This window comes from Acomys russatus, chromosome 23 (assembly GCF_903995435.1).
Source record: "Acomys russatus chromosome 23, mAcoRus1.1, whole genome shotgun sequence".
Taxonomy (NCBI): domain Eukaryota; kingdom Metazoa; phylum Chordata; class Mammalia; order Rodentia; family Muridae; genus Acomys; species Acomys russatus.
Window position 1 is genome coordinate 46,726,392 of NC_067159.1, and position 21,323 is coordinate 46,747,714.

Below are 21,323 nucleotides of genomic sequence, written 5' to 3' on the forward strand. Positions count from 1 at the left end.
GGGCAAGATTGCCACAAACAGAAGGCAGAGAGCCAGGGGCTAACAGAAGGAGCACAGAGCCAAGTGAATTTAGAAGATGGAGCCTTAGGTGCAGAAAACAACAGGAACATGTGGACCAAGTCATCCTGTTTTGTAATCTAGTCCTGTTTACTCAGCTATCATTTTTTGAGTACTTGAGTACCTACTAAGTGCAGGTATGTGTGAGATATTTGTGCACTATACGTAGCTCAGAGGTCATTCCTAACACATAAAAATTAAAGAGTATAGCTGAAGTCAGGGGCGATAGTAACACTGATTCTTATCGATCGTCGGTGTCAATTAAATATGAGGGACTTGGGTTTGGCATTGCTACATGGAGCATGAGCCTTCCTGTTTTGTGAGAGTAGGTGTTTCCAAATTTCCGCCTTTCTCTCTTTCAATCCAGCTGTTTCTCAACATGGAACTGAAATGGAGAGTATCATTTTTACATTTAAAAGCTATAAATTTAGCAGGTTTTGTTTGGTAGTCGTACTCAGGACTCTGGTATCTGTGGCTCCACTTAACATGTTTTGTTTGATGTAGGGACTAACATTGGATGAGCAGGCATCATTTTTTACAGAAGGAAAAACAGATTTAAAGGAGAGGGAACCGAGATGACTTAGGACATAAAGAATTCAAATAATTACTTATTAAAAAGGAGTTGCTGCAACCCCCCCCCCTTTTAAAAAAGATTTATTTATTTACAGTGCTCTGGTAACACGAACATCTGCAGGCCAGCAGATCACATTATAGATGGTTGTGAGCCACCATGTGGTTGCTGGGAATTGAACTCAGGACCTCTGGAAGAGCAGACAGTGCTTTTAACCTCTGAGCCATCTCTCCAGCCCAAATCCCCCTTTTTATTATGTATTTCTATGTACATGGTTGTTTTGCCTGCACCTTTGTCTGTCTACAACACGTGTGCCTGGTGCCAGTGGAGGCCAGAAGGGGGCATCGGAACCTCTAGAACTAGAGTTACTGAAGGCTGTGAGCTGGGAATCGAACCTGTGTCCTCTACAAGAGCAGCCACCTCTCCAGCCCCGCAAATTCCTTTCCAACAGCTCCGTAGGGGAGGGAGCTGATCGGAATATCTCTGGAACCTGGCTCCAGTGAGATACACCTGCACTCACACTGGGTCGGTCCAAACAGTCTTTGTTACTCTCAAGCTAGGACTTGCTGCACCGGAGCCACGCCCCACACGGGGGGCAGCGGGGAGGGGTTGGGGAGGGTGGCGGCGTGGCAGCCCGACCCGCTCCACCTTTCCCTCTCCGCAGCTGGCCCCGCCCCCGGAGCGCCCACCTCTAGAGCCCAGCTCTGTGGCCCGCGCGCCCCGTCGCGGCTCCAGTTCCGGGGCATGCGCGCTGCCGTGCCCGCGCCCGCGCCCAACCCCCAAGGCCCGCCGCTGCAGAGTTATGCCAAGTATGTGAAGAGCTGGCGAGGACCGGCCGCGGTCATGGAGAGCGGCCGCCTCCGCCCGCGCGGGACTCGGAGCCCTCCCCGCGCCCTGGGCAAGCCTGGCTGCTGAGGCGGCGCGTATGGCGGAGCCCCTGCGGAGGAGAGCGTTCGGCCCGCTCCGGGAGTTGCGCGGTCCCGGGGCGATCGCTCTGCACGCGGACACCGTGGTGGCCTCGCGCTCCGAGGGACGCTCGCCACTCCGCGAGCCCCTGGGCCCCCGTATGGAGCATCCCTCCTGGGAGACCGGGGCGCGCCCCGAGCCGTCAAGCGCGCGGGTCCCATGGTCTCGCGGGGCACAGGAGGCCGCCGCTCCCAGCCGAGCGCTTGTTCGCGCCTCCCCGGGCACCGAGGGCAGCGGCGAAGACGGGGAGGACGAGGGCGCCGACTACTACGAGAACCTGCCCTCGGGCAGCGCGCCCGAAGGGGCGGAGGTGCTGCAGGCCTCGCCTTCCCCCGCGGCGGGCTCCTCCCCGGGGATGGAGGGCGGCCTCCTGGAGACCGGCAGGCTGCAGACCCAGTTGCGAGAGGCCTATTATCTGCTGATCCAGGCCATGCACGACCTGCCCCCTGACTCGGGCACGCGGCGGGGCGGACCCGCGGGAGCCCGGGCTCAGGGCCAGCAGCCGCCTCTCCCCCGCGGCGCAGCCGTGCGCCTAGCCTGCAGCCCCCGAGGCGGCGACCGCCCTCCGCGGCAGGTGTCCCCGCCCAGATCGCCTCTGAGGGAGTCCCGGGTAGGACTGCCGGCCAGTCCTCGGACGCGGCTGTCCAGCTGCAGAAGTCTCGAGAGCCTCCGCGTGAGTCCCCAGCCACCTCTGCTCCAGCGGTGGGCGAGCGACAGCTGGATCAGGTGCGGTGCGCAAAGGGACAGGGACGAGCCCCCGCCACGTGAAGGTGGGATGGACGGCTGGGGCCGGGGCAGCCACCGGGCTGCTGCGTCCGTCGCCCTGCTGCCTCCCATCTGCCAGGACTCGGGCCGGTCCTCCGAACGTCCTTTTAGGGATTCTGCGGGGACCTCTGTGTTATCCAGCAGCCAAGAAGACCGTCCCGAGGAGCCCGCCCTCCTCAAGCCACCTGCGGTGACAGTCAAGAAACTACAGAAGTGGATGTACAAAGGACGCCTCCTGTCCCTGGGGATGAAGGGTCGCGCTCGTGAGGCAGCACCCAAAGTTCCCGGAGCGCAGGCAACCTCTCCAAATTTGGGCAGTTGGAAAGTGCATGAAAACCACGTCCTCTCGGTGACAGCGGACCAAAGAATCACACTGACAGGTAGGGCACTTTGCAGTCAATATGCGAAGCAACTCGGTTTGCCTCCAGCGAAGCGTTTTTGTTTGTTTGTTTGTTTTTTTAACCTTCCTCTTGCTGCGACCCTTTAATACAGCTCCTCAATGTTGTGTTGACCCCAGACTACGGAGTTATCCTCATTGCTACGTCACGACTGCAATTTTGCCATTGTTATGAGCCATTAATGTAAATCTCTGTGTTTTCCAGTGGTTTTCTGCGGCGACCCCTGTGAAAGACTCCCTCAATACTCAAAGGGGTCGAGACCTACAGGTTGAGAATCAGTCTCTGATGTTTGCCAAGTGGGCTTCTGCCTCCGCCAGTGTTTTTGCCAGGGTCCCGTGACCCTGCCAGTGTCATGCACTAAATCTTGTGTTCTTTTCGTCCTCCCTCCTCCTCCTCCCCCCTCTCTTTCTCTCGTTTCCTGCCAGTCCCTTCTTTCTCTTTTCGGATGTTTTTCTCTTCTCCAAGAGTCAGCGAGTTTTCTCCCTTAGGACAACAGTGAGTCAAGTTCTTTCTGGAGGCTTTGAGACGGCGGGGGGGGGGGGGGGGGCGGGGGCGGGGGCGGCGGCTGCCTTAACTTTCCTCTGTAGCTCTAGGCAAACCCTAGGACTTGGGAAGTTTGTGAGTCTGAATTTGATCCAAGGTAGAATTTTAAAGGCTTCATAAGCCGTTATTTTACTTATTAGGTTCCTTTTCTTCTTACCCAGGCTCTTACGCATACTTGAACTCAGACATAACCCGTGGAGCGTGCTGGGGACACACACACACACACACACACACACACACACACACACACACACACACACACACACACACACCGCACATCTCAAACTAACCAAAGCTAAGGTGTCATTTACTTGTAGGAAAGCTAGGATACCGGTATTGCAATGAAAGTAAATGTCACCCATGACCAAGTCCAAGCACCTGAGGTCACTTGAAAACTTAGGAAACACTATTTATAGTAGAAAAAGAAATGTTAACGTTGTTTGTCCTTATATAGTATTCACATTCTTTTGCTCTGTGCATGGTTTTAAATTACCACTGAGGATCTAGTTTTAGAAATCTCTGAATTTTGTTATAAACATCAAAATTATCTGGTGAAAGAAACAGATCAAAACCATGTGACGCCTTGACACCCCTTTCGGGAAGAGTTTGAAAATAGTAAGCTCTGATCAAATGAGGGTTTCACGGTAAGAATGCGCATCCAGCCCAGGCTTGCTTTAATCCCAGCACTCTGGAGGCAGAGGCAGGTGGATCTTTGTGAGAGGCCAGGCTGGTCCACATAGTGAGACTGTTTTTAAGAAAAGAAAAGAAAGATTACATACTCCACAGGATTGGGTTTTTGCACACTATAACCAGTAAACACAAATGTGGGGAGAAGCAAAGTTCACACAACTTATAATTAAAGAATGATTTTGTATGATATATAGACAGTAGGCATTCAACAATAGATTCTAATTCTCTTTCACCTGAAAAAAGGAATAATAGACTGTATTTGCCAAGAGAGGTGCACTTTACGAAGCTCACATCAAAACAAGCCTTTTAACCCAAATCTAAAGTATTTGTAGTCACAGCCTTACTCTCACAACCTAGTTAAGGTCCCCTGGCTTGGTTAATTTAACTCTGTATGACAAATCTTACTGGTAACAAAACTGGATGGAAAACATTCACCATGGAATTACTTTAGTAGTTGTGCAAGTATCCTGGGAGTTAAATAAATATGTTTCCTCATAGGATGAATTTGTTGCTTCTTCCATTCTGACATTAAATCTGGAAGTGTTAACAGCTTCCAGAAGCTGAAACCAAATAATTGCAATTACTGTAGCAGTATTTTATAAGACATCTAACCTGAAGTGAAAATAAACAATGTAGGTGTTTAGGTATCTAAGGCTGTGGTTGGTTAAAACAGTTTTTCTTAGTTTGCTGGTCTTAGACCTTTCTGGATTCTTTCCTCAGGTCTTCTCTCATCCTTTCTCCCCCATGCAAGATAAGTCCATTGTCACTCAACAACAAAGGGTCCTAGAGGGCACGGAGTTTGCTGAGGGGTTCGGCTGATGCCAAATCAGCTTGTCCAGTGGATTCACACTCAGTTCTCAAGACTAAGAACCTCCATAAAGGGTCAGGCACACTCAGAAGTCTCCAGAGGCTTGAGCCAATTAATTTTATTAAACGGCTTGGCCTGGGAAGATGGGTGGAATTTTATAAAACCCCGTTTAGGACGCTAAGTAACTTCTTGCAAGAAGATGGGGTGAGTGGTGAGTGGGAGGTGGGGTGGTCCTTCACATTAAAAAAAAACATTTTAATAATTTAATTTAGTTCAGTTTTCAACTAAAACAATGTTTAAGATTTATTTTATGTGTACGGGTTTTGCCAGCATGTGTGTATGTGCGTGTATGTACTTCTGTGCATAGCATGCCTGCTTGGTGCCCTTGGAGAGTATAAGATCCTCTGGAGATGAAATTATAGAGGGCGATGAGCTATTGTCTGGGTGCTGGGAGTTGAGACCTGGTCCTCTGGGAGAACAAGTGCTGTTTGGTACTGAGCTGTCTCTCCAGCCTTGCTATGTACCTGCCTTTTATTTACTTAGAGTTGATGTGGCTTGGAGTCCCTTTGAGTCCTTTTGTTGGGTTGCTTATGTAGCTCAGTGGTAAGGTGTATGCTTAGGAGGTTCAAGACCTGGATTTGGTCTTGCCACCCCTCCATCCCCCCCACCCCCGTGAAAGAGAATAAAATAAAAAACTTAAAGCTGTTTTCTGGAAAAGTATACAGTCTGTTTTGAGCAGCACATTCTTAGTTGTGTAAAAGACAGTATTTTAACAGTTTTATAGCACATTTTCTATCTATTCATATGGATATTTTTCTTTCAAAGTAAAATTACAAGTCAGGATACATAAGAGCTATGCAATGGGGTGGGGAAACCTAATCTGAGGTTTTTTTTTTTTTTTTTTTTTTTTTTTTTAATGTTTGGAGACTATTAGGACAAATGCACACAAAAGTGGTTTTCTGCTCTGATAACTGGCTTCTGCCAAGAACTACTCAATTTGATGGTATTTTAAAGCCAACAGTCGGATGCGTTTAAGTGGGCTGTAGTCTTCATAGAGTGGCCAATTTGTTCCTAATTGAGATGATTATTTAAGAAATCTAAAGTCATTATACATAGTAAATATTGTCAAGTTTCTGCAAGCCTTAAGGTTATGAAAGAACCATAGTTTATTTGCCAACTGTTCTTCATTAAAAGTCTTTATTTTTTTAAAAAAGTTTTAATTAGCACTCACTTTTCTTTTTTTTTTCGAGACAGGGTTTCTCTGTGTAGCCTTGGCTGTCCTAGACTCACTTTGTAGACCAGGCTGGCCTCGAACTCACAGCGATCTGCCTTCCTCTGTCTCCTGAGCGCTGAGATTAAAGGTGTGCGCCACCATGCCCAGCTAGCACGCATTTTTTAGAAATATATTTTGGAGCACCATTTGAGCCACTTTCACTGTTTATTGTGTTAAAAGTGTACTTGAGCCTCTCTGACTGCACTTTTGCTTCTGTGAAAGAAGACACTTAGGGTAGGTTAACTGTTAATAATTGCCTAAAGATTTTAAGGCAGTAATAATTAGATGGCATGATCTTTTTTGTTGCTGTTTTGTAGCCAGTGCTAGTCTTGAACTCCAGATCTGTGTATGACCATACCCAGTGCATGATGAGCAGGGGCTGGTGCCCAGGGCTTTGTGCACACTAGGCGAGCACCACACCCACTGGGCCACACGCCCAGATCCCAGCCTGCATGATCTTTTTTGTTTGTTTGTTTTTTGGTTGACAGAGTCTATGTGGCCCTAGAACTCACTGTGTAGAACAGGCTAGCCTTGAGTTTACACAGATCTGCCTGCCTCCTGAGTTTATTAATTGCTCGTGCCACCATTACAAGCCCTGCCCCTTACCCCTAGCTTATTCCCTTCCCCCTTTCTCTTTTTTTAAGATTTATTTATTCTTATCTGAATAGCTGTTTTGTTTGTGCACCACTAGCATGCCAGGTGCCCACACAGTTAGAGGTGGTTGTTAACTGCCTTCTGGGGGGCTGGGAATAGAACCTGGGCCCTCTGGAAGAGCAACTGGTACTCTGAATCGCTCAGCCATCTCTCTAGACACCCCTACCTGCACCTCCTTACTCCCACCCCCAAGCTAGTGTGATTTTCAGGCATCTTAAGTGAAGTTGACACTGTGATACAGATTCTTATCTGTATTTTTTTTTTTTTAAGTATTTGAAACTCTGGTTTCATTATTGTTTTTTTGATTTGTCCTTTGCCCCCACTCCCCACCCCGCCAGTACCCCCAACGTTAGTAGCAGCAAGTGTGTGGTTTCTGACTGTCTTCTGCCTTTCAAGCCTGTACTGAGACAGTTTGGCCTTCCGGCCTTTGGAAGCAAGTGCAGCCTTTTTGTTTGTTGCTTTGGAAGCTTGCCATGGAACATTGGAGTTGCTGGTGGCTGGCAAACTTTGAGAATCACAAAGTCAGCAGAGAGCAGAGTCGTGTTGGTTGGAAAGTCCTGTGCTTCTAGACCAGTGAGTGGTTCTCAGTCAAAGAGGAGATAATCTGTTTAGCCTCTGAGAACGGCTTGGGCTGTTTTCTGGGCCCTTGCTGCAGAAAGTGTGGTTCTCACTGTTGGAGAAGGATTGCTTGTCAGACAGTGTGCGTATGGGTTCCTGGGAAACCTCTTTACAGTGCAGATTCAGTAAGTGTGGCCAGGGCCCCAGGATTCTGCATTTTCACCAGCATTCAGTAGACAGGCGGCGCTGTTTGGAAGGCCACACTTTAGTGAGGATCCAGAGTTCTCATGTCTCTTAGGTTTGGAAACACTTCTTTATTTAATACTTGATACTTAAACTGACCCCAGCTAGAACAAAGCACAGAGCCTTCCTTACTTCACTCTTTTTTTTTTCTTTCATTTTTTTTTACTATGTTTCTTTTTTAACATATACATTTATATTATTACACATGAATAAAATAAAATGCATACAGCAGGAAGAACCATGAGACAATCAGGAATTATATAAATGTTAGATTCATAGTGATTTGGCTATTTGTATTAGTCAAACTTGAAATAAACATCTTTTTTGTCTTGTTGGGTCTAAATTTCTGAATGGAAATCAGTATCTATCATATCTCATTTCTATTAACTTAAAACATCGTCATTGATCTTACAACATCGGAACTTCTAACCAACTAAGCTTAATTGAAAGACTAAACTATCTAGTCTTCAACCCCATCAGAGACTTGAGAAGAATAAAACTTAAATACCTGAGTGAACTGGAAGTGCAGTTTAGCAGCTTCCAAAATGAAAAAATGACAGAGACAGTTTACTGACTGAACAGTCACCCAACACTCTCTACAACCAACACCTTCAATCCCAGCACTTGTGAGGCAGAGGCAGGCGGATTGCTGTGAGTTCCAGGCCAGCCTGGTCTACAAAAGCGAGTCCAGGACAGTCAAGGCTACACAGAGAAACCCTGTCTCAAAAAAAAAAAAAAAAAAAAAAAAAAAAAAAATCCATCACTTAGGAAGCAGAGGCAGGCAGAGGATCTCTGTGAGTTTGAGGGCAGCCTGGTCTACATAACGAGTTCCAGGACAGCTGGAGCTGTTAAACAGAGAAACCCTGTCTTGAAAAACCAAAACCAAAACCAAACCAAAACAAAAAACGGTGGTCACTTCATTCTTGTATGAATTAATGGTGCTGAAAGTGTACAATGTATTTGAATCGTTGTCTTAATTGATTCCATCTCCCACCAATCAGTCCTGGGAGATTTTGGAATCTGCCGCAGAGGGGATCACACAGGAACAGCGGTGCCCAGGGTCTGGATTTCTGGACAGATTTTTACTACTTCCTTGACCTTAGACAGTTAGTCAACTTCTTGTGGCTTCTTTCCTTGGGCTTCGGTGAGAAGTCTAAAATAATTGGGTTCTGTGTAGGCACTTGGCAGGCTTTGGGAGGACACTGCCTTGCCCTGGGTCATTAGGATTCTGCTGGGTGAGCAGGCTGGACGCTGAGGAGTGAGGTGAGCTGGGGGAGCCTGCCAGCCGTCCTTGCTTGTTCTGCTCACCTCTTCCGTGCTGTGCTCTCCCACACCCCCTGTTACTTTTGTGGAATTGAAAACAGTCGCAAAGTTTTCCTTTTTCCTTTTTCAGTCTCAAAAGTTAGCATGACAAATGCAAAACATTTGCTTGAAGGTTTTAATTTAATTGCCAATCACAAAGAGAGAGAAAAAAAAGTGTCTCTACCTTTTTCTTTTCTCTCTTTCTCTCCCTCCCTTCCTTCCTTCCTTCCTTCTTTTCTTTTCTTGGTTTCTCGAGACAGGGTTTCTCTGTGTAACAGCCCTGGCTGACCTGGACTCACTTTGTAGACCAGACTGTCCTCGAATTCACAGAACTCCTTCCTGCCTCTGCCTCCCATGCGCTGGGATTACAGGTGTGCATTATAGAGGTGCAGAGGCTGTTACACAGAGAAACCCTGTCTTGAAAAAGGTAAAGACATGGCGCTCGGCCAGGTTCTCTTTTCTTGAACCAAAACCTAAGCATAAACTTCAATATCTGACATTTATAAGAATATAATTAAGCGCTGTCTGCCTCTCCTGGGATTAAAGTTGTAAGCTACAAGCCCTGGCTTATTTTTCAATTATGTGTCTGTGTCCACATGAATACAGTGAATATTGTCACCCGTGGAGACCAAAAGAGGAGCAAGAGGCCCTGGAGCTGAGTCGCAGGTGTCTCCGGCTTCTGGTTGTGGGTGCTGGGAATCCAATTTGGCTTTTGAGCAAGAGCGGTAGGCAGTCTAAACAACTGAACCTTCTCTCCAGCCCCAAAGAAAGACACGTGAGGCAAGCTTTCATTAATTAAACACGTTAAAAAGGAAACCACGTCAAGGGATTTACTGAGTCTGGGTCACGTTTGCATCTTCAGTCCTGGAGGATGGAGAAACGGCTCTTCCCGTGCTTCTGCAAGGCGTGAGTCAGCGCCTCTTCCGTTTACCAGCTGCCTGGTCCCAGGCGCGTTAGTTGGCTGTTCTGAGTAGAGTTTTTTTTTTTTTTTTTTTTTAACAGTTTTCATTGCATTTCAAACATAGATTCAGTCCTTTACCAGCAGCTGCCTTATTAGGTAATGCAGTGTCTTATGTTCAGAGAGTGGCCTTTCCTTACTGCCAGTGGGTGGTGTGGTCTTTGGGAAATGGGTGAGAGTGTTAGTTTTAGGGTTAGAGAGGCTTAGTTTTGTTTTGTTTTTTTTTTAAAAGATTTATTTATTTATTTATTATTATGTATACAGTGCTCTGCCTGCATGTACTCCTGTAGGCCAGAAGAGGGAGCCATATCACATTATAGATGGTTGTGAGCCACCGTGTGGTTGCTGAGACTTGAAGGCAGGTGGAAGAGCAGTCAGTGCTCTTAACCACTGAGCCATCTCTCCAGCCCAGAGAGGCTTAGTTTTGAGGATTGCTGTAGAGCCAACGGTTCTCAACCTTTTTTTTTTTTTTGGATCCTTTCACAGAAGTGACCTTGGAAAACACAGATATTTACATTACAATTTATAACAGTGACAAAATTACAATTATGAAGTAGCGATGAAAATAATGTTACGGTTGGGGGTCACCACCACGACACACGAGGAGCTGTATTAAAGGGTGGCGGCGTCAGGAAGGTTGGGTACCGCTGCTGTAGAATGTCAGCGGGCCCAGAGCTTCCTTGCTGCTTTCTCTCTCCTTCCTGGCACATAGTAGTCACTCATTGAGTAAATCAATGACTTACATAGTAGGCGCTCTTGAGAGCTAGCCTTGTTTATGTATCTAGAACTATTTGAATTGAAACCTCAGTTTCTGATAAAGGTTTTGCTTTGATTAAGCTGCTTGGTTGGGTACAAGTTTAGGATTTAAAAAGAGAATGGTAGATTTACATTTTTAAAGGATTTTTTTTTTCCTTCAGTAGATGGAAGGTTATTGGAAGCCTTGATCGTACATGGACCTAATCTGTTGGTTGTTATTAAGCTCATCATAGCTTAACGTTGGCATCACTGCTATTACGTCACTCTGCTTTATTTGCTGTAACAAGATGAATTAGCCATATAGACACTCAGAGTGTCATAACACTATAATGGTATTATTTAAAAACATGACGCCATCTCGGGTTTCCACAGCTATGGGTGTACTTTAACTATGTGCAGTGAACTATGGTGATAGATGCGTGCTTGGCTTAGTCACAGCCACTTAACCCAACTCTTGGGAATCATAAGTTTCTTTAGTTGCAGGTCATGTAACGTTCTTATACCACTGCAGCACTCCTCTATTGACACACACACACTGCAGCACTCTATTGACACACACACAAACACACACACACGTAAGTATCTGGGGGTCTTTTCTGGATTGTGGGAAAGGATTTATTTGCTCCTTCGGTTTGTGCCTTAATTAAAATTTTCAATTTTTGTTAAAAATTGAAAGCTTTTATTAAAAATTAATCTTTATGAAAATAAAAAAATGTTTCTTGTGCTTGTTTATGACTTCTGGTCCTTTTAATCATGCGTTGACTATTACTCAGATAACAATTAAAAGCGTATTGTTGTATAAAAAGTGTTCTTTAGGAGCTTTCTATAAATTAGATATTTTGCTTAGGGTTAGGTCTTGAATACTGTTGTATTTTGCAATAGACAATGCTAGCTTGTTTTTTTTTTTTTCTTAGAACTTCATAACATTTACATACCCACTTGGATTTCTAAATTGAACTTTATATTTCAGTGGAAAATATTAAAGTTTTTGTGGTTTGATTTTGATCTATGAATATCATTGGCATCACTTTTAATTCTTAAACATTTTAATAACTGGTCTTCAGTGACATGCCTTTCCTGCTACACCCAACATTATTTTCTTCTCTCTTTTCTCCCTTGAAGCAGACTTATTTGAAAACGTCTACGGGTCTCCACTGAAGAAAAGAGAGCCTGAAGATGCAAAGGACACGGCTTCGCTTAGAGGCCACCGGCCCCTTAACAACATCACTGTTTCCAAGAAACGCAACTGGCTGTATCAGAGCACTCTGAGATCCCAGAGTCTGGAAGAGAGTAAGCGATGCCAAGACAGAACTTACTTCTCCCTCTCCCCAGTGTCTCCACCCAGGCATCAGCTATGGCAGCCTTTCTGTAAGTCCCCTGAGGGCCACTGTACACACGCGGTGTGTAATGCTGCCAGCTCTCCCTTATCAAGAGACTGCTCTCTGGACTTTAGTGAGGACAATGATGCTGATGATGAAGGAGAAATCTGGTACAATCCCATCCCCGAGGATGACGACCTTGGCATAGCAAGCGTCCTGAGTCTGGAGGAGGCAAACACGGCTGGCCTGAAGCTCCCTGCTCTCAGTGTGAGCGTGCTGTCTGCTAGAGACCTGATGAAGGCTGAGTCTCACAGTGAAGAGTTGCTGTGTCCTTCCCAACACACAGGGGATGTCCAGGCTGCACATTCAAATGGAATTAATTCTGTAGATTCCACTCATTCTACAGAAGTTACGCAGCAGGGCAAGCAGAGGTTGGGACACAGGACACAAGAAGGTGTGACGGCAGAGGACAGCCCTGTGTTGAAATCTGCTTTTACAGGTAAAAGTGATTGCGCACCAGAGTTTCCTTTTGTCCTTTTTGGGTCTTTGCTAGTTCCTAAAGCTGAGCATAGGTGATGTCTGTTCTTTGTATCTTATACTCTGTCCTTATAAGGTGAAGACATTTTGGGCCTAGAGAGAGGTGGCTTAGCATTAAGAGAGCTTGCTGCTCTCAGAGGGGACCTGCTGAGCTTGGGTCTCAACACCACATGAGTTGGCCCTCTATAATACCAGCTCCCAGATGATCCAGCACCTATAACTTGGTGTATAATTTTGTATATTTAAGCATTTTTCATTTTATACTTGTTTCTCATAGCTGTTTTGTCATTTGTTTGTTAAGTTGTAGTTTCAATGAAAACAGATTTTGTACTTTTAAATGTTAATGGATTTTAAAGATCAAAACAATTTGTGTGTGCACGCGTGTGTGCGTTTGTGTGTGTGCATGTGTGTGCACGTGTGTGCTTGTTCCTGTGTGTAAGTCAAGGCACATGCATGCTACAGAACTCACAAGGTCAGGGACAGCCTTTGGTATCTGTCCTCATCTTCCACCTTGGGTGAGGTAGGTCCCCTTTAGTTGTTTCCCATCTCGCTGTGGAAATGCTGATCACAGACGCACATAAGCAGACCCGACTTTACATGGAGTCTAAGGGTTTGAACTCAGGTTCTAACCCTCATGCAGCAGACTCTACTCGCTGAGCCCTCTTTGCAGCCCCACACTTTTGTGGTAATAAATAAATTCCGTCCTGTCTGCAATAGAAGCTCTAACATGTAAAATATTCATTTTAACAATTAAGGACAGGAATTGTTTACTAACAATTTATAAAAAGAATCAGAATATTATTTTTTTATTTTTATTTTTTTATTTATTTATTTATTTTTGGTTTTTCGAGACAGGGTTTCTCTGTGTAGCCTTGGCTGTCCTAGACTTGCTTTGTAGACCAGGCTGGCTTCAAACTCACAGTGATCCATCTGCCTCTGCCTCCCACGTGCTGGGATTAAAGGCATGTGCCACCACGCCTGGCCAAGGATCAGAATATTAAATTCCTTAATAATTTAGAAAAACTCAGCAGTTTAACACACCGGATAGCCTTTCTAGGTTTTAATAAAATAGGTTAATGTTAGACAAAGCAGGACCCTGATTACCACAGAAGGTTCTAGACTAGTGAGCCAGTAGGACACTTTGTGGTAGGCAGTACCAGGGACGCTTTGTCCTGTGTGCAAGTCTTCTACTCCTCATTAGCTGTTTACCAGGAAAGCCCAGGATGCATGCTAATCACAGTTGCTTTTCTGTATGCAGACAACACTTGTCACTAGGATACACAGGTGGGCAGGACAAGACTTGTGTGTGAACAGACACGTTCACATTTTATCCCTGAAATTGTTTGCCAAGAGTTGATTCTGGTATTAAGGTTAGTAAGATATTTATCTAAAGGATAATAGAAAATTGACTACTAAACAGCTGGAATGAGACTGTATTATTTTATAAAGGAAAATTTAAGTTACATGTTTGAGAACATATTTTTGTGTGATTAATTTGAAAACTTAGGAGCATGTTCAAACTCAAAATAAAATTGATTAACTTCTTGTGTTTTTTTCTTTAAATGGGGGAAATTTTAGCATTTAACATGTTCTATCAATGTTTCACCAGAACCAGCTTACCAGGAAGTTTAATTGGATATACAATATCCTGAGACCTTTAGAACAAAGAAGGCCTCTTAGCTGCCTAAATTATAGACTTGTTTGGTTTTTAACTTTTTTTTTTTCTAAATCAACAACACTTGGCTTTAGAGGGAATACATACAGAAGCAGCATTGTGATGTAGTTGTGTTTCCAGTTGGATGTGCCGAGATGGAGACAGCCCTTCCACAGCCCCTCCACAGCTCTCCACAGCCCTCCACATCCCCTCCACAGGCCCTCCACAGCTCTTCCACAGCCCTCCACAGCTCTCCACAGCCCTCCACATCCCCTCCACAGCCCCTCCACAGCCACTCCACAACCCCTCTACAGCTGCTCCATAGCTCTCCACAACCCCTCCACAGCCCCTCCACAGCTCTTCCACAGCCCTCCACAGCTCCTCTACAGCCCTCCACAGCTCTCCACAGCCCTCCACAGCTCTCCACAGCCCTCCACAACCCTCCACAGCCCCCCCACAGCTTTCCACAGCCCCTCTACAGCTCTTCATAACCCTCCACAGCCCCTCCACAGCCCCTCCACAGCCCTCCACAGCCCCCCACAGCTCTCCACAGCCCCTCCACAGCTCCTCCACAGCCCTCCACAGCCCTCCACAACCCTCCACAGCCCTCCACAGCTCCTCCACAGCCCTCCACAGTTCTTCACAGCTCCTCCACAGCCCTCCATAGCTCTTCACAGCCCTCCACAACCCTCCACAGCCCTCCACAGCCCTCCACAGCTCCTCCACAGCCCTCCACAGCTCCTCCACAGCCCCTCCACAGCCCTCCACAGCTTTTCACAGCCCTCCACAACCCTCCACAGCCCTCCACAGCTCCTCCACAGTCCTCCACAGCTCCTCCACAGCTCCTCCACAGCCCTCCACAGCTCTCCACAGCCCCTCCACAGCCCTCCACAGCTCTCCACAGCCCCTCCACAGCTCTTCATAACCCTCCACAGCCCTCTACAGCTCTCCACAGCCCTCTACAGCTCTCCACAGCCCCTCCACAGCCCTCCACAGCTCTCCACAGCCCTCTACAGCTCTCCACATTCCCTCCACAGCTCTCCACAGCCCTCCACAGCTCTCCACAGCCCTCCACAGCCCTCTACAGCTCTCCACATCCCCGCTACAGCTCTCCACATCCCCGCTACAGTTCTCCACAGCTCTCCACATCCCCTCCACAGCTCTCTACAGCCCCTCTACAGCTCCTTAAGGCTCTGTGCTCACTGCAGAGGGAAGTGTGGGAAAGGAGCCCAAGGCCCCACCCCAGGCTTCAGAACAGCAGGTAGGCAGGGGCCACTTCTTCCTGTCAGCATCCGAATGCCATGCTGAGTGAAGATCCACCTCAGCTCCCACGGAAGCGAAGCGGGAGGTGTTTCCGTCCCTCTGAGAGCCAGTTTGCTTATAAAGCAGGAATAAAACAAGGAGTCGGTACACTTTTCTTTATAGTATGGTTCTTTCTTCTTTTTAAGGTCCTGGGATCTTAGTTTCTACACATAGGACTGAACTCAGAGCTATGGAGCCGTCTTTTCCAAGCCCCAGCCCTGTGAAGAAAGGCAGCTCAATTACTTGGTCTTTGCCAGATAAAATAAAATCTCCACGTACTGTGAGGAAACTTTCTATGAAAATGAAGCGGTTGCCAGAATTCAGCCGAAAGCTGGGTGCCCGGGGAGCCTCGCACCACGTCAACAGTCCAGATAGTTCCCCTTCGCTGTCTAAGTGTAGCTGTCGAGAAATTCCTCATAGTGTTATTCTGCCTTCCGGGAACCCGACCAGGAACGTGATAAGCCGCTACCATCTTGATACCACTGTGTCTTCTCAGCACAGCCACCAAAAGAAAGTCCCCAGGAGCTCAAAGTACTCCTGCAAGGGCGGCTACCTCAGCGATGGAGACTCGCCGGAACTGCGAGCCAAGTCCGGCAAGCACGGAGCCGAGCACAAAGTGTGGAAGGGGCGAGAACCGGTTCCAAGCAGTTGTAGCAAGGGTGATATAGACACAGATGCCTTCAGACATTACAGCTTTGCGGACCAAGCCAGGTGCTCCCAGTACATATCCGGGCTCCTGAGTGTGCACTTCTACGGCGCAGAGGGGTTAAAGCCCCCCCGGATAGACTCTAAAGACGTCTTCTGTGCAATTCAGGTAGACTCGGTGAACAAAGCCAGAACGGCGCTGCTCACCTGCCGCACGACGTTTCTGGACATGGACCACACTTTCAACATTGAGATTGAAAACGCACAACACTTGAAGCTGGTGGTGTTCAGCTGGGAGCCCACGCCGAGGAGGAACCGAGTATGCTGCCACGGCACAGTTGTACTGCCCACTTTATTCAGAGGGGCAAAAACACACCAGCTGGCCGTCAAGCTCGAACCCAGAGGACTTATCTATGTCAAGCTGACCCTCATGGAACAGTGGGAGAATTCTCTCCACGGCCTGGATAAAAACCGAGAATCTGTAATGTTTGGTGTGGACATTCAGAAAGTTGTAGAAAAAGAAAACGTAGGCTCGATGGTGCCGCTGCTGATACAGAAATGCATCGTGGAGATTGAAAAGAGAGGTTGTCAGGTATTTCACTGTTTCTCTGCTCTGTCCTCTGTTGAATGGTTGTTAAGTCTTGGGGAAAGGAATTCAAGGTAAGGTTAAAAATAAAAAAAGAGGGAGACATTTCCCCAGGCCGCAGTTCACTATTTCTGGAGTGTGTTCCACATCTTAGCTCCTGTTACTGTGATCTGAGAGCGCGCTAGCCGGCGTCACAGTTTACGTTGTCAGGCAGCAGCGCTTGGGCTTTAGTACTGGAAAGGACTGTCTTCCTCTGCACTGACTTGTCTAGAAAAGTTGGCAACACGGAAGGGCTCCATCCTTTAGCATGCATTTCAGCGTGCTTTGAAGTTGTGGGGCCGGTCCAGCAGTGAGTGCCAGTGTCTGGCTCCACACTACACTGAGGTTAAATGCTTACTCCCTGCTCTCCCTCCACCCTAGTCTTCGGAAACCCACGCTCACCTGGCCCTTTCCTCTGGCGCCACATTTGAGATGAGGAGAGCCCCCACTGATTAGAATGCATGTCCACGGTTTGCTTTGTTGCTTATTTTTATTATTTATGTGTATGAGTATTTTGCCTGCATGATGTGTGTCTGGGGCCCACAGAGGCCTGAAGAGGGGGTTGCATGCCCTGGAACTAGATTTACAGATAATTGTAAGGTGCCGCGTGGGTGCTAGGAATTGAACAGAGAGCTGCTTTGGAAGAGCAGCCAGTGCTCTGAACTGTGGAAACATCTTTCCATCTGTCTAAAATAGGACAGCAAAGGCAACCCATGGAAGAAACAAACCCATTGTTATTTGTAACACAGTTTGAAAATGGTACCCAGAAGTAGGGTGTGTAACCTAGAAGGACTTCAGTTCAGACATGCGATTCTGTCTCTAGTTTACGTTGTCTCTTTGGACAAACTGCTTACATTATAGTCCAACTTTCAGTCAGTTGACTTGACTGACATAAAATTTTCTACTTCCTCTTTTACCCACAACCCCATCTTGTGTAGAGAGCTCAGAGATTGAGTAGATTTCAAAGTTAATCTTACTAAATATACACTTTTCAATTCAAAATGAAAATAAAGAGTGCAAGCAGTTGTGTATCTTAATTTATTTTCTGAAAGATCTATTAAACTGCTGTATAAACACTGTTGTTTTTAGCAGTGATTCTTTTTTTTTTAAATTTATTAATTTATTCTTGTTACATCTCAATGTTTATCCCATCCCTTGTATCCTCCCATTCTTCCCTCCCCCCCGTTTTCCCATTATTCCCCTCCCCTATGACTTTTCCTGAGGGGGATTACCTCCCCCTGTATATGCTCATAGGGTATCAAGTCTCTTCTTGGCAACCTGCTGTCCTTCCTCTGAGTGCCACCAGGTCTCCCCCTCCAGGGGACATGGTCAAATGTGAGGCACCAGAGTACGTGAGAAAGTCATATCACACTCTCCACTCAACTGTGGAGGATGTTCTGACCATTGGCTAGATCTGGGTAGGGGTTTAAAGTTTACCTCCTGTATTGTCCTTGGCTGGTGCCTTAGTTTGAGCGGGACCCCTGGGCCCAAATCTGCCTATCATAATGTTCTACTTGTAGGTTTCTAGGACCCTCTGGATCCTTCTACTTTGCTATTCTCCCATGCTTCTCTCATTTAGAGTCCCAATAGGATGTCCTCCCCTCTGTCCCAGTTTCCTGGTAAGTGAAGGCTTTCATGGGACATGCCCCTTGGGCTAGTATGCAGATATAAGTGAGTATATACCATTTGATTCTTTCTGCTTCTGGGTTAACTCACTCATTATGATCATTTCTAGCTCAGTCCATTTATCCACAAATTTCGGGAATTCCTTGTTTTTAATAGCTGAGTAGTATTCCATAGTGTATATGTACCGCAGTTTCTTTATCCATTCTTCTACTGATGGACACTTAGGCTGTTTCCATGTTCTGGCTATTATGAATAAGGCTGCTATGAACATGGTTGAGCAAATTTTCTTGTTGTGTCCTGGAGCATCTTCTGGCTATATTCCAAGGAGTGGAATAGCTGGGTCCTGAGGAAGCCCTATTCCCATTTTTCTGAGATAGCACCAGATAGATTTCCAAAGTGGCTGTACTAGTTTGCATTCCCACCAGCAATGAAGGAGTGTTCCTCTCTCCCCACATCCTTGCCAGCATGTGGTGTCGCTTGAATTTTTGATCTTAGCCATTCTGATGGGTGTAAGATGGAATCTCAGAGTTATTTTGATTTGCATTTCCCTGATGACTAAGGAGGTTGAGCATTTCTTTAAGTGTTTCTCAGCCATTTGATATTCCTCTGTTGAGAATTCTCTGTTTAGTTCCAAGCCCCATTTCTCAATTGGGTTATTTGGTTTGGTGGTGTTTAATTTCTTGAGTTCTTTATATATTTTGGATATTAGACCTTTGTCAGATGTAGGGTTGGTGAACATCTTTTCCCAGTCTGTAGGCTGTCTTATTTGTATAAATGTTTAGAAAGGTTTCTATTAAGAAAGATTTCCTGGGGGCTGGAGAGATAGCTCTGTGGTTAAGAGCACTGGTTGCTCTTCCAGAGGACCCGGTTCAATTCCCAGCACCTACATGCCCCTTCACAGCTGTGTGTGAGTCCAGTTCTAGAGGATCCAACACCCTCATACGGTCATCCAGGCAGGCAAAACACCAATGCACAGGAAATAAAAAATTTAATTAATTAAAAATAAATAAATAAATATTTCCTGTAACAGCAAGGTGGCTCAGCAGGTAAAGGCTGTTGACCTGAGCTTGATTCTTGGGGCCCACATGGTGGAGGGAGAAAGTGAGTCTGTGACCTCCATACATGGAATATGGCACACTTGGTGTGTACACAGATAACTAAGTGATTGCAAGATAAACCAGGTAGGTAGCTGAGGCTAGTCTTGAACTCTGATGCTCCAGCTTTTCTTCCAAAGTACCGACATGGCAGGTGTGCACTACCACATGGTAGAGAAGTGGCTCAGTGGCCAAGAGTTCTTGCTGCTCTTCCAGAAAATGCACGTTCTATTTCCAGCACCCATGTCTGGTGGCTCATCTCGGCCCCTAACTCCAGCTCCAGGGGAGCTGGTGCCTCTGGATCTATGCTCATGTACACACACATATATAGTTACAAATACGTCTTTGGGGCCTCAGAAGCGGTTCAGCAGTTAAGAGCATTGGCTGCTCTTGCAGAGGACCTGGGTTCGATTCATTCATAGCAACCACATGGTGGCTCACGACCACCTGTAACTCCACTTCCAGGAGACCTAACACCCTCTTCTGGCCTGCACGGGCACCTGTCATGCACACAGTACAGTCACATATGTAGGCAAATGCCTATACATGTAATAGAATGATAACTAAGAAATCATTTTAGGAAGCTGCCTACTTTCAAGAAGTAATTGTTCTGAGTCCCTCCTTTCTCCCTCCCCTGTACACACGTGCACAGAGAGGCCAAGCCAAGAGAGGCTCACACCGGTACTGTGCGGACCGCCACACGCCACTACCACTCAAGTTTCGCCTGCCCTTTTGTTAATAACTGTTCCGGTTTTTTCCCACTGTGAAAACCACTTGAGATTCCTACACAGAGAGGGTGTGACGTGAGCATGAGCTTCTTGTGTGTGCTGCACTGGCTGCTGCTGCCTCTGCTTCATGGCTTGTCCTCTGTAGCTGAAGTGCGTATTGGTGACCTGGGAGGCCAGCCTCTGAATTGAGGGCTTTATCTTAAATGTCCTCACTTTACGGTGCATGTTAGGTCCTCACTTCTGTATCTTTAAATCTGGGTTTGTAATTTGAGTTGTGGGGGGATAAAATGTTTGATCAATTTATTGTCTCCTGTCTGAAATAGTACTTTAATCTGTTGTGGGTTATTTTGTCTATGAATTCAAAGGCATACATATATCCTTGGTATAGGATTTTATTACACGTAAATGGGCCTATATCAAAAGGGCTATAATAACTTGCTTTCCCTTGATCTTATTTAATATTTGGGCTTTATTTTTTGTCATGTATATATTTTAAAAATAGAGTATTGCCTAAAATATTAAACTTTATGTGTGGTTTCTCTCAGTGAGTGGTTTCTATTTGCTAGTCAGGACTGTGACAGAGACTTGGCTTTTAGATTTTATATCTGCTAGCCAGTTTTTCTTATAATTACTATTTTATTTTAGGCACATGGGTGTTTTGCCTGCATGTATATTTATGCACCATGCATGTGCAGCTCCGTAGGTGTTCACCACTTGCCTCTTGAGATGGTGTGCTGGTCCTAACGTGTTGTTCTCAGTGTGTATAGCTCAGGATGACATCAAGACTTTGGAAATGAGAACTGTCTTTCTAGCACATTCCTTGTTTGCATGGACATTTCTCTGAAGCAGGTCGAGTTTCTGACCAGCAGACAGTCAACTGAGTACTTTCCCATTTGCCCGTGCCACTGTTGCTGCTGGCCTGTGTCAGAGCCACCACTCGGGTGATCTTGTAGTTGTGTAAGTAACTCAGGGCACAGGCAGCCAGAAATAAACCCCGACATTTCATGTGTCCTCCTCATAATCTAGATAACTTAAAATTATATGGAGATTCCTAATTCAGTGAATATTGAGGAATGTTCATGTTTCCTTATTGCGAAATAATTTTCTGTATCTGTTCCTTCAGCTCAGGGTGACTGCTTGCTAAATCGTCTTTTGATTTGAAAGCATAGGTAACATGCCCTTATTCTCTGTAAATTTATGGCCTTTCCCTCTCTCCATCTCCCCCTCCCTCCCTCCCTTCCTCCCTTCGTC

At 46.2% G+C, this 21,323-nt stretch overlaps 1 protein-coding gene across 2 annotated transcripts in view; it reads left to right on the forward strand.

The window, feature by feature from the left end:
* The first annotated feature begins 1,437 nt into the window (after positions 1–1,437).
* Syde2 (synapse defective Rho GTPase homolog 2) overlaps positions 1,438–21,323 on the forward strand; it is a 35,665-nt gene continuing 15,779 nt past the window's right edge. Inside the window, exons 1-3 of one of the 2 annotated variants that reach the window (XM_051165859.1) lie at positions 1,438–2,739; positions 11,668–12,360; positions 15,501–16,591. In XM_051165859.1, coding sequence (XP_051021816.1) covers positions 1,554–2,739; positions 11,668–12,360; positions 15,501–16,591 — 2,970 coding nt within the window. In that variant the 5' untranslated portion in view covers positions 1,438–1,553. Of the gene's footprint in view, positions 2,740–11,664; positions 12,361–15,500; positions 16,592–21,323 lie in introns of both variants that reach the window. The other variant, XM_051165858.1, reaches the window with a different exon arrangement.